At 44.8% G+C, this 12,540-nt stretch overlaps 1 protein-coding gene across 1 annotated transcript in view; it reads left to right on the top strand.

Moving 5' to 3' along the window:
- The window catches only part of EFHC2 (EF-hand domain containing 2), a 204,845-nt gene that overhangs the window by 16,944 nt on the left and 175,361 nt on the right, over positions 1-12,540 (top strand). The window contains exon 2 of the mRNA XM_045471272.1: positions 8,403-8,591. Within this exon, the coding sequence (XP_045327228.1) occupies positions 8,403-8,591 (189 nt within the window). The remainder of the gene's footprint in view (positions 1-8,402; positions 8,592-12,540) is intronic.

Here is a 12,540-nt window from a genome sequence, read left to right as displayed (position 1 = left end):
AAAGCATGAGATCACGAACTGACCTGAAGTCGGATGCTTAACCCATTGAGCCACCAGTATTTAGTGCTAAATTTCCTCAACGCCGTTTTAGCTGCATCCCACATATTTTGATAGGTTGTATTTTCATTTTCTTTCAGTTCCGTGTGTTTCCTAAACTTTCTTTTGAGATTCCCTCTTTGACCCATACACTATTTAAAAGTGTTGTTGAATTTCCAAATATTTGGAGATTTTTTTTTCCCTGTTGTCTTTCTGTTCTCGATTTCTAGTTTGATTCCGTGATCAGCAGAGAACACAGCGGTTACGATTTTAACTCTTTTAAATTTGCCAAAGCTGCTCTTAGGGTCCGGGATACGGTCTGTGTTGGTGAACGTTCCAGGCGCACTTGAGAAGAGTATGTATCCTGCTGTCGTTGGTCATATGTGTTGGTTGTGGTCCCCAACTCTAACTGTGGATTTGTCTATTTCTCCTCTTAACTTTATCAGCTTTGCTTCACCTATTTTGAGGCGCTGTTGTTTGGTGCACACACTTCTAAGTTTGTTGTGTCTTTCTGGTGGATCGATTCTTTTATCCTTGTAAATGTCTCTATTCTCTCTGGTAATTCTCTTTGCCCCGCAGTCTAGTGTATCAGATATTGATATAGCCGCTTTTGCTGTATTACAATTGCTATTTGCCTGGCGTGTCTTTTTTTCATATTCTTTACTTTCAGCCGACTTACGTCCTTGAATTTGAAATCAGTTTCCTGTGAATAGCAAGTAGTTGGTGATGCTTTATAAATGCACCCTGCAAATCTCTTTTGATTACTGTATTTAGATCATTTACACTTAAGCTGATTATTGATGTGTGAATGCTTATGTCTGATATATTGTTTCTGTTTCTTTGTCTCTCTTCTTTTCCCATGGGATACTGAAACAATTTTTTTTTTTTAGGGTTCCATCTTGATTTATTTATAGTATTTTGGGATATGTAGCTTCCAAAAATTTTTTATTACGGAAGTATAGTTGACATGCAATGTTATATTAGTTTCTGGTATACAGTATGGTGACTGAGAGGTACAAACTTCCATTTGTAAAATAAATAAGTCACAGGGATGAAAAGTACAGCATAGGGAACTCAGCCAGTAATATTGTAATGACATGGTGACCACGCTTAACTGTGGTGACAGTTACGTGATGTGTAGAATTGTCAAGTCACTATGTTGAGTGTATCTCGTTTTTTTTAAATATTTTTTTTTCAACGTTTATTTATTTCTGGGACAGAGAGAGACAGAGCATGAACGGGGGAGGGGCAGAGAGAGAGGGAGACACAGAATCGGAAACAGGCTCCAGGCTCTGAGCTATCAGCCCAGAGCCCGACGCGGGGCTCGAACTCACGGACCGCGAGATCGTGACCTGGCTGAAGTCGGACGCTTAACCGATTGCGCCACCCAGGCGCCCCTTTAAATATTTTTTTAATGTGTATTTTTGTGTCAGAGAGAGCAAGGGGGGGTGGGGGGAAGGACCGAGAGAGAGGAGGACAGAGGATCCAAAGATTCGAGAGGATCCAAAGCGGGCTCTGTGCTGACAGCAGAGAGCCTGATGCAGGGCTCAAACTCCGGAACCGTGAGATTATGATCTGAGCCGAAATCGAAGAGTCTGATGTTTCACTGTCTGAGCCACCCGAGCACCCCAAGCGTATCTCTTAGCATAGTTTCCCTAGTGGTTGTTCTGGATTTCATAGTATATATTTGTGACTTACGTGGAATGAAGCATAGAAACCTCGCTTCTGTTCAGGTCTCTATACCTTTCCCATTTTTAAATACTATTGTCAGATTGTTGGGGAGGGGGTGGGAAGTCAGATGTGACTCTTGTGCTGTGTTGCAGGTTCTTTGATTTTTTTTTTTTTTTGGTGCCATCTTCTTTGACCCTCAGCTTGCCTAGGATGCCGTTCTAGATGGTGTGTTACTACAGGAGTGCTGAACTTGGCAGTTAGGAAGAGCTCACTTCAGCCTCCCTACCCCCAGCGCACGTACACGTGCACGTGAGAACGCACGCACGCACAGGCTCTCACACTCGTGAACCTCCATCCATGAACAACTCCCTGATTTTACCCTTGAGGTATACTTTCTTCCATAATATCCTTAAAGAAGGTACTGGGCCAGGTCATGAGCTCCTGGTTTCCATCTCCAGATACATTGCCCGTGTGTATACCACTCACAGCTGCTTTTAGCTTTTCTATTCTTCTAGTCTCATCAGTGGAACCAGGTGCCCCTCTTCATAAATTCTAGAATTAATCCCCAGTAGATCCCTTAAGTCAGCGAAGGTGATAAATTTTCCTTCTATTTTTTGTGCTCAAAGTTTGAGAAGAGGTTTATTTTTGTCAGTGTATAAAGAAAATTACCGGTTGGATCACTTAATAATCTTATTCTGTTTAAAAAAAAAAAAAAACATTCAAGCACAACTTTCGGAAACTAAATGTATTAGTTTGTAATGCTTTCTACTGCGAATAATGGAATACTTGACCCATAGAGGCTTAGAGCAAGCAGAGATTTATTTTTTTCACCAAGCAGGCAGTCTGGAGGTAGGTGGCTGCTGGCATTCATTTATTTTATTTTTTTATTTTTTTTTTTCAACGTTTATTTATTTTTGGGACAGAGAGAGACACAGCATGAACGGGGGAGGGGCAGAGAGAGAGGGAGACACAGAATCGGAAACAGGCTCCAGGCTCTGAGCCATGAGCCCAGAGCCTGACGCGGGGCTCGAACTCACGGACCGCGAGATCGTGACCTGGCTGAAGTCGGACGCTTAACCGACTGCGCCACCCAGGCGCCCCTGCTGGCATTCATTTAAAGGCTCCACTTTGAGCCAGCATCTCTGGGATCCTCCCCACCTTTCTCCTCATGATCTCAACGGGGTGCTGTAGCTCCAGCCATCACATACGCATCTCAAGGCAAGAAAAGGTGAGCTAGGAGCAGCATCACTTGCATTTGTCCCTTGGCTCAAGTGGAAAAAAGCCTTTTCCAGACTCCCAGAACAGACTTCTGAAAAGGAGGCTGAGGAAACAAGTGGAGTGTTTTGCCTTTTCTGGCTTCCAAAAGGAGACCAGCAAGGGAGAAGCAATTTGGGAATGGATGTACTAATCAACTACAATAAGCTGACAGTTTTACCTGACCTTTGGGGAAGTCATTAGAATTCTTTTTACTGATTGGTGCTTGGGGTTTAATTATTTAGAGAAAAAAATATCAGAGTTTTTTGAGGAAGGGGCTGTGCATCTCTTTAGATCTTACTGACTTAAATTTTATTTTCCACTCTACTGATTTAAATACATTATTAAATATGTAAAACCAGGATGCTTGGGTGGCTCAGTCTGTTGAGCGTCCAACTCTTGATTTTTGGCTCAGGTTTGTGGGATTGAGCCCCGCGTTGGGCTCTGCAGTGACAGCATAGAGCCTGCTTAGGATTTTCTTTCTCTCTCTCTCTCTCTGCCCCTCCCCTGCTTGTGCTCGCTCTCTCTCTCCCTCTCAGAATAAATACACACACACACACACACACACACACACACACACGCCAATGTTACATATGTAACACCAATCTTATTATTATATTGAGCTGAGCTGATGGCTAAGAGTCATGAGCACAACAATTTTCCAAGTTAGGTTTGGAAAGAGAGGAAAATTAGCTTAAAAAATGTTTGAAGTTTCCTTGACTTGGCTTTTTTGTTTTTTACATTTGGGGTTTCTTTGAGTGATTTAGCTTTATTAATAAGTAATGGTCGCTTTCATGCTCTTATTTTCCTGAGCCCTAAGATCCCACTATACCTGAGGCAATTTTGTTGTTATTTTCTCTGGGAGGTTCACAGCATCTACTGAGTGACTTTTTTTTTCTCTATAAAAGTACAGAAAACAAGAGAAAATGAATTCTTAAAATAAATATGACATGAAGGGAGAAAAAAACATCTATTCGTGGAGCAGAAGCCGACCAGTCTCAAACCTGATGAAGCAGGAATATCTAAGAATGATAGTTTTAGTAATTCTAGATCATACGTTCCATTAACCTCAAAAACACAGAAAAGTAGGTTGTTGTTAATGTACATCAAAGTATTAAGTACTGGGGCGCCCGGGTGGCTCAGTCGGTAAAGTGACCTTCTTCGGCTCAGGTCGTGATCTCACAGTCCGTGAGTTCGAGCCCCGCATCGGGCTCTGTGCCGACAGCTCGGAGCCTGGAGCCTGCTTCGGATTCTGTGTCTCCCTCTCTCTCTGCCCCTCCCCCACTCACAGTCTGCCTGTCTCGCTCTCTGTCTCAAAAATAAACATTTAAAAACTATATTAAATATGGGACGCCTGGGTGGCTTCGTCGGTTGAGCTTCCCACTTCGGCTCAGGTCATGATCTCATGGTTCGTGGGTTCCGGCCTCACATCGGGCTCTGTGCTGACACACAGAACCTGGAGCCTGCTTCAGGTTCTGTGTCTCCCTCTCTCTCTCCCCTAACCCTGCTCATGTTCTGTCTCTCTCTCTCTCAGAAATAAACATTAAAATATATACATATATATGTGTATATATATATAAAATGTATATGTATATATATAAAATGTATATGTATGTGTGTATATGTATATGTATGTACATGTACATGTGTGTACGTGTGTGTGTGTGTGTGTGTGTGTGTGTATAAATATGAGCTGGCTCTCTCAGTCCTCACATTTCCCGTAACCACTGATGACTGGGAAAGGCGTTCTATAGCACTCTCTCACATCTGTCCTGCTTGTAAGGAAAAGGTAGTGATATCAGCTATTAAGTTTTCGGTCTCCTTATCCCATCTGTTTACGGTCATGGTGGTCATTTGCCTTGTTATATTTGTCAGAAGTAAAGGTATTCATTCAGCCTTGATGATGGAAACAAGGGGAAGTCCTTTGCTTTTCTCTAAGACGCACGACACATGCAAGGCCCAGCATTTAAAGGCTCAGGCAGTGAGCGTGCATCCTGGGTTTAAGCCCTTACACTAGTGAGTGACCTTGGGCAAATGACCTAAACTCCCTGTGTCTGAGGATCCCCATCTATCAAATAGTAACGATAACGCATACTCAGAGATTCACTCTGAGAATTAAAAGGATTTAATGCTTTTAAAGTACTTAAAACAGGGGCGCGCCTTTAAAACAAGGGTGGCTCGGTGGGTTGAGCGTCTCGACTCTTGATTTTTGGCTCAGGTCATGATCCGAGGTCATGAGATCGAGCCCCGTGTAGGGCTCCATGCTGAGTGTCGAGTCTGCTTAAGATTCTCTCTCTCTCTGCCATCCCCTGCTCGCTTGCTCTCCGTCTGTCTCTTAAATAAAGAAGAAATAAAGTCCTTAAAGCAATGCGAGGCACGTTAGCTGTTATGGCTACAGAATTGGTGCTTTCCAAGCACCTCATTCTTCCTGCCTTTGTCGCGGGCTTGTGAAGCATCTGGGCTTTGCCGGGCAGCCTAAAAAGAAACAGCGAGCCTCTGATGTCCTGGAGCCCTGAAGGAAAGATTATAGATGGATGAACAACTCGTGACGCTAGAGCCTGCTTCTCAGTTTGGCTTAGCTTTGTGGTTTCTACAAGGGCCCTGGCAGCTTATTGATTATCCAGCAGTCCATCCGAGCACGTGATAAAATTGATCTTCCCACCTTTAGCAACTAGGAAGTGGGGTTGGGGGGATCGGCTATTAATTTGATGTAAAGCATCAAGGGCAGTCTGAGCCTGGCTGCCGGCTTTCCAGTAGGGGCCTTATAAGCGGGGTGGGACCCGAGGAGTTGAGATCCCGGGGAGCCCTGGTATAGGGAGGTGAGGATAGTATAGTCCTCGCTTCGTCATTCACGAAGACGTTTGCCTGGGGTGGCGCCTGGGTGGCTCAGTTGGTGGAGTGTCCGACCTCGGCTCAGGTCATGATCTCAGGGTTCGTGGGTTCGAGCCCCACAGCGGGGTCTTGTTGACAGCTCAGAGCCTGGAGCCCGCTTTGGATTCTGTGTCTCCTCCTCTCTTTCCCCCTCCACTGCTCATGTTCGCTCGCTCTCGCTCTCTCTCAAAACGGAGTGAACATTAAAAAGAAAAAGATTTACACTCTTAGCAACTTTCAGATGTACAGTACAATATTAACTGTAGTCACCATGTTGTATATTACATCCTAGGACTTTTATCACTGCATGTTTCTACCTTTTGGCACCTGTCACTACCCGCCTCCCCCCCCCCCCCCCCCCCCGCCGGCATCCACCAATCTGTTCTCTGTATCTATGACCTTGTGGTGTTTTTTTTTTTTTTTAAGATTCTACATGTAAGTGAGATTATATGGTATTTCTCTTTTTCTGTCCTATTTCACTTGGCATAGTTTCCTCAAGGTCCTTATATGTTGTCACAAATGGCAAGATTCCATTCTTTTTTTACGGATGAATAATATTTCAAGTGTGTGTGTGTGTGTGTGTGTGTGTGTATCACATTTCCTTTCTCCATTGATTCATTGGTGGACACTTTGGTTTTTATCACGTCTTAGAGGCTATTGTCAATAATGCTGCCGTGAACATAGAGGTGCATGTATCTTTGTGTTTCTGGCTTGCATTTCCCTGATGATGAGTGATGCTGAGCATCCCTTCTGGGGTCTGTTGGCGATCTTGTGTCTCCTTTAGGATGATACCTGTTCAGGGGCGCCTGGGTAGCTGAGTCGGTCAAGTGTCTGACTTCGGCTCAGGTCGTGATCCCCTCGTTAGTGAGTTCGAGCCCCACATGTTAGGCTCTGTGATTGACAGCCCTCTCCTCTCTGTCCTTCCCCCACTCGTTCGTGCCTGTGTGTGCGTGCTCGTGCTTTCTCAAAAAGTAAAATGTTAAAAAAAAAAAATACCTGTTCAGATCCTCTGCCCATTTTTTCCCACTGTATCATTTGTCTTTGCGCTCTTCAGTTGTAGGAGTTCTTCGTATATTTTTGGACATTAACCCCTCATCAGGGAGGAGATTTGCAGATATCTTCTTCTGTTCACCAACGCATCATGCTTTCGCAAACAGCCGTTGCCCTGGCTGTATACAATGCTGGCAAAATGTTAAAGCTCAAGCAGCAAATTCGGGATAATGGTTACCTCTGGACAGGGAGGCAGGGGCGTGAGAGAGGGCTTCATCGTGATCTGAAATTTTTCTTTAAATTCAGGGCCGTGGATGGATGTTCGTTATATGATACGCTATCTGCTACAACAAATACTTACATTTGTTTATTTTGTAAAATATTTTGAGAGCGAGCGAGAGAGCGCACACGCACGAGTTGGGGAGGGGCAGAGTGAGAGGGAGAGAGAGAATCCCAAGCAGGCTTCACGCCGATGGGGCTCAATCCCACGACCACGGGATCACACTCTGAGCTGATATTAAGAGTCAGGCGCTTAACCAACTGAGCCACCCAGGCGCCTCTGTTTACATTCATTTGTTATGTATATTCATTTATTATTTATATTTAGCTCCTTGTGCACAGGGGCAAAGGAAATTTGGGAATGGATTTCTTAGGCCAGAGGGCATATAGACTTTTCACGTTCCTAGGTATTGCTGGATCTCTCCCCAGAGGGATTATCTCCTTTCTTACTAGCAGGTGCATGCGAGTTGATGTTGGCCCCCATCTTTGCCAACCCTTGGTAGTATCGTCCAGGCCTTTCTCTCTCCGCCCAGGTCGCCAGAAAAGACGGGAGGGCAGCGAGGGAAAAGGACAGCGAGGTTTTAAAATTAGGATGACAGTGGCAGCTCTGAGGAATTTCCAGTTACGTTTGTTTTAATGAGGGAACGCTTTTATTTTCTGCGTTGGTGAAAATAACTTCTGTGGGAAAACCATTGCATTTTTACTCTGAAGTGGAAGACTTTTTTTCCTTCCCTGTTCGCAATTCTTAGCAAATAAGTAGAATAGACCAATTAGCAAACTAATGTTCTAAATGTTCACTTGCAGTCAGTTATTTTTAACTGTTTTAAACAGCACGGAGCATTGGGTTTATTCCTCTTGCTTTTCAAAGTTTCGAATTTGCTAAAATGAACTGAAAACGTGACACAACTTTCTGGGTAGGGATTGATCAGAATTTGTTTTTGCCACTCGAATATGCATTTTGTAATGGGCAAAGTAAGCTATGGGAGATGTGGTTTACCTTTGAAAACAGCTAAGACACGGGACACCCGGGTGGCTCAGTCGGTTGTGCGTACGACTCTTGATTTCAGCTCAGGTCATGATCTCACAATCGTGGGATCGAGCCCACGTCGGGCTCCACACTGGGCAAAGAGCCCGCTTAAGATTCTCTCTCTCCCTCCATTTCTCTCTCTCTCTCTCTCTCTCTCTGTCTGCCCCTCCTCCTCCCCCCCCCCGGTTCAAAAATAAAAAAAACAAAAACAAGCAAACAAGACAAGACATAAAGAGTAACGTCAGCCATTTTATGTTGTCCTTTGCGTTCACAGGTGAAAAAGGAGAAGTTCCACAAATCTCAACATTGGGGCTTTTGCAACAATGTGAGGATGCTGGTGAGTGAAGATAAACCTGGAATAGGTGGAGAACTGCTTCCTGGGCAAAAGATGAAGCGTAAATACAGTGACTTTCCTAAAGGAATGGGAAGCACCGTGCCATCCTGGATAGCTTTTGATAAGCAGGTGAGTCACCTGACATTGGGAACCATGCAACCTTAAACGGTTACACATACGAAATAATAGGTACTGAGAAAATGAGAGTCCTTAATGTAAATGTTAAGGCTAGTTCTTTTGAAAGGACACATTCAAGAACAAAAGTACCCTTGGGGCGCCTGGGGGGGGCCTGGTCGTTAAGCGTCCGGCTCTTGGTTTCTGCTCAGGTCATGATCTCCCGGTCCGTGAGTTCGAGTCGCACATCTGCCTGCTTGGGATTCTCTCCCTCCTTCCATCTCTTTCCCTCTCTCAAAATAAGTAAACTTTAAAATAAAGGATAAAAGTACCCTAAACAAACAAAAGTTATCCCTGCTTCTCTTTCTGACCAGGCACACTGGTTGCCGGTGAACAATGTTCACCTTCCTTGCCTAATGCTTTTCTGTCCTCTCCTCTCTGTCCCTCTGTGGCCACTTAGAGTCTGGTCAGAGTGTCACTTTGGCTCAGTGAGTTGCCAGTAACTAAGTCATTTTGTTTGATTTGAAATGTGCCATCAAATAGCCACAGAAAGATGTCTTCTCTTTTCTGCATATTAATTATGGTTCCCCCTCCCTGAGAACCAAAGGGGGACATGGCAAGAATTCTAGAAGTGAAGGGAAAAGGTGCCTTATGAGATAAGAATCTGAACTTTTTAATGTGTATGTTTGGGCACATAACCCACACACACATAATGGCGTATTGATCACTGATCGAGGCAATCCATTTGAATATCTTAAAAGGGACGAGGATCAAGGGGCGGCGGTGGGGGGGGGGGGACGCAAGGTGACCAGTTATTTCCCATAAGGCAGCAGAATGGATATGTTGTGTTTATCACACAACCCTGTGTCATGGCCTCCTGTTCTGTTCTCCAAAAAGGGACCTGTTATTAGATTATTTAGGGTCCTGTAATTAAAAAATAATTCAGGACTAGATAAAGAATTCAGACCTTAATATGCTTAGTTTACCGGGTGGTTTTTAGCAGCCTTAGCATGGATTAGTTGGCAGTTCTTTGATTCCAATTAAAATGTCTTCAAATTTGGTAAAAAGTGACATATTCCGTGTCATCTGTGTTAGAGTTGATCAATTAGAGCACATATTTTTTTTTTTTTTTTTTTTGAAGCCCAGTTCTGACACTTAACGGAGATCTAACAGACTGCAGGGGAGGCTTCTTTCCGGGGAAACCATCTCTGCTTTGAACATGAACCATTATTTCTCTCTTTCTCTCTCTCTCTCTTTAAATGTTTTAAAAAATTATTTTCCGTCCCTGGCCCAGTGCAGGACGCAGAGTTCAGAAGCGATTTCTGGGCTAGCTTCCAGGATGGATCATGCATGGTTCCCTGTTATTATCGATCTCCTAGGTGTTTGCACATCATCATTCTGGAACATTTCATTTGCGAGGGACAAAGAAAAATTTCTCTTTTTTACTTCTTGTGTCAAAGAGAGGGTATTGACAGTAGTTTAATCCACTACTGAATAAGTAATGCTGTAGGTGGCAATATATTAAACTGTTCTCTTGCACTGAAAGTAGAAAATTCATTTTATTTCATGTTTTTCTCAATATTTAATATGTGCCTTTCAAACCTATTTTGCAGCCCTTTAATTACTTATAAAATTATGTAGAATATTTCATGAAGTTGGAATAATTTTAGCTTCAAACTACTTGAGAAAATGAAGAGCTTGCTCATTTTAGCCTAACTAAATGCAACATAATTCTTTCAGTTATTTTGTTGGTCAACTTCAATTAAATATTCATTGAGCTTTAAATGAGACACGAAGACTATGAAATATTTACGTGCTCTGATGAGATTGTGAACTACAGACTGGCTCCTGGTTAATACCCAGAGCAAATTATAAAGCGCTTTCCACATTCGTGGTTCAACAAAACAAGTCAACACCTGTTAATCATTTTTCTTAGAAATGAGACATTTTTCGCTCGTCGCCAGTTTTTCTACTAGCTTTTAATCATTGCAGTTTATCTAGGGTTACATTCTCAAACCGCAGAAAGTAGAAATCAAGACAGTTCTTTGGAAAGTGTATTGAAATCTAATGTTTTTTTTTAAGTGTATTTCTTTCAAGGGAGACAGAGACGGTGCGAGCTGGGGAGGGGTAGAGAGAAAGGGAGAGAGAGAGAATCCCCAAGCGGGCTCCACGCTGTCAGCACAGAGCCCGATGGGGGCTCAGACTCACGAACAGTGACATCGTGACCTGAGCCGAAGTCAAGAGTCAGATGCCTCACCGACTGAGCCACCCAGGCGCCCCTCGATATCTAATATTTGTAATAGATGCCCCTGGCACCCACCCGCCCAGATCCATGTGTTGTGTGTTGCTCTTGGCCGAGGAGCATTGGCATCAGTACCCGGAGAAACCTGGACGGTTGCACTGGCCCCTTCACCACAAGAGGAGGCAACAGATGACTGATGATTCGTCCAGGGCAAAAAGACGAGCTGCTTCGGGGCGCCTAGGGGGATCAGTCGGTCGAGCATCCGACTTTGGCTCAGGTCATGATCTCAACAGCTGTGTGCGTTCGAGCCCCACGTCGGGCTCTCTGCCGTCGGTGCAGAGCCCGCTTCAGATCCTCTGTCCCCCCCTCTCTGCCCCGCCCCGCTGCGCGCTCCCAAAAAACAAACAGATGCTCAAAAACAAAACCAAAGCGAGCCTCTTCGAGGCCGGACAAGTCCGTAGTGCGGATTTAGGCCCCTGCCCCCTTGTGCGTCAGGCCAAGGCTAAACTTTACGTGAGATTGTACTCTTGCTTGGCTCATTTCCCTTCCTTTGGGTGCCCCTCTCACTCTTCAGACGTTTCTCCTAAGAGTGTGCCCATAATACATCACATGGGCCTAACTCCCTGTTTCAGGCCCTGCTTCTGCAGAGCCCAGCCTAAGACAACATTCTGGGTTTTATCTGTGCTGCGGGCTCCAAGCTGTCCGCACAGAGCATGACGCGGGCCTCAAACTCGGGAACGGGGCGATCATGACCTGAGCTGAAGTTGGACGGTTAACCGGTTAACCGACTGAGCCACCCAGGCGCCCCGCTGTCCCCTTCATTCTTACGGAGGGAGCACCAGTTTTTCTCCTGGCTGGAGATGTGTTCAGCTGCCCCAGGGCTTCTTGAAGCCAGGGCTGGCCGGGCGACTCGCTTCTGGCCAGCGATGGATGGGATGAAGATTTATTGGGGAGGGCTCCTGGGAAAGTTATTTTTCTAATTAAAAGAGGCCCCAGTGGATCTGTTTTTCCTGCTCTGTGTCCTACCTTTGTTTTCCTGTGTGGAACTAGGACGTAATTCTTCAGCCATCTTGTGAGCACAGCAGGTATTAAAGGAGCCTAGCGCCCTGCTGGCACCATGGAGGCGCGGTTTCAGGCCCGGGCTGCCTCTTTCTGGACTTCTTTTGTCAGATGTTCTCAACCCAGGGAGGCCTCTGCAAATGTGTGGAGATGTTTTGGGTGGTTGAGGCAAGGGGGGCCCTTGCCTCGGGTGCAGAATTCGAAGAGCACCCCAGACCTCAGGAATCAAGAGAGATAATATTTTAATGAACCGTCTTGAGGAAGCAGAATTAACGCCCACATTCACGATGAACAAAATAGCAATATTTTTTTTAAAAATTTTTTTTTTTCAACGTTTATTTATTTTCCAGCAATATTTTATATAAAGACCGGCTCAGTAACCGCCATGCTGTGATACCAATTCCATCTTTCTTTAACATTTCGGCATTCTGATGTTTTGGTTTCTCGTGGAATTCTTGCATTCCTTTGGATGTTTTAAATCGCCTTGCCCTTGGGCAGTCCGTGGTCCAGAGGTGCTGCTGCTCTTAAGTAGCTGGGGGCCAGCTGTGTATTTTACATCCTGCAGTATGGGGAGGGCAGCCCCAGACTGGGGACGAGAATGGTCTTCCTAACACGCCAGTCCTGCTGCCACTGAGAAACACAGTCCTACTTGCCAGAGCCCCC

The sequence above is a fragment of the Leopardus geoffroyi genome, chromosome X (assembly GCF_018350155.1).
Source record: "Leopardus geoffroyi isolate Oge1 chromosome X, O.geoffroyi_Oge1_pat1.0, whole genome shotgun sequence".
Classification (NCBI taxonomy): domain Eukaryota; kingdom Metazoa; phylum Chordata; class Mammalia; order Carnivora; family Felidae; genus Leopardus; species Leopardus geoffroyi.
This window is presented reverse-complemented; position numbering and strand designations above follow the sequence as displayed.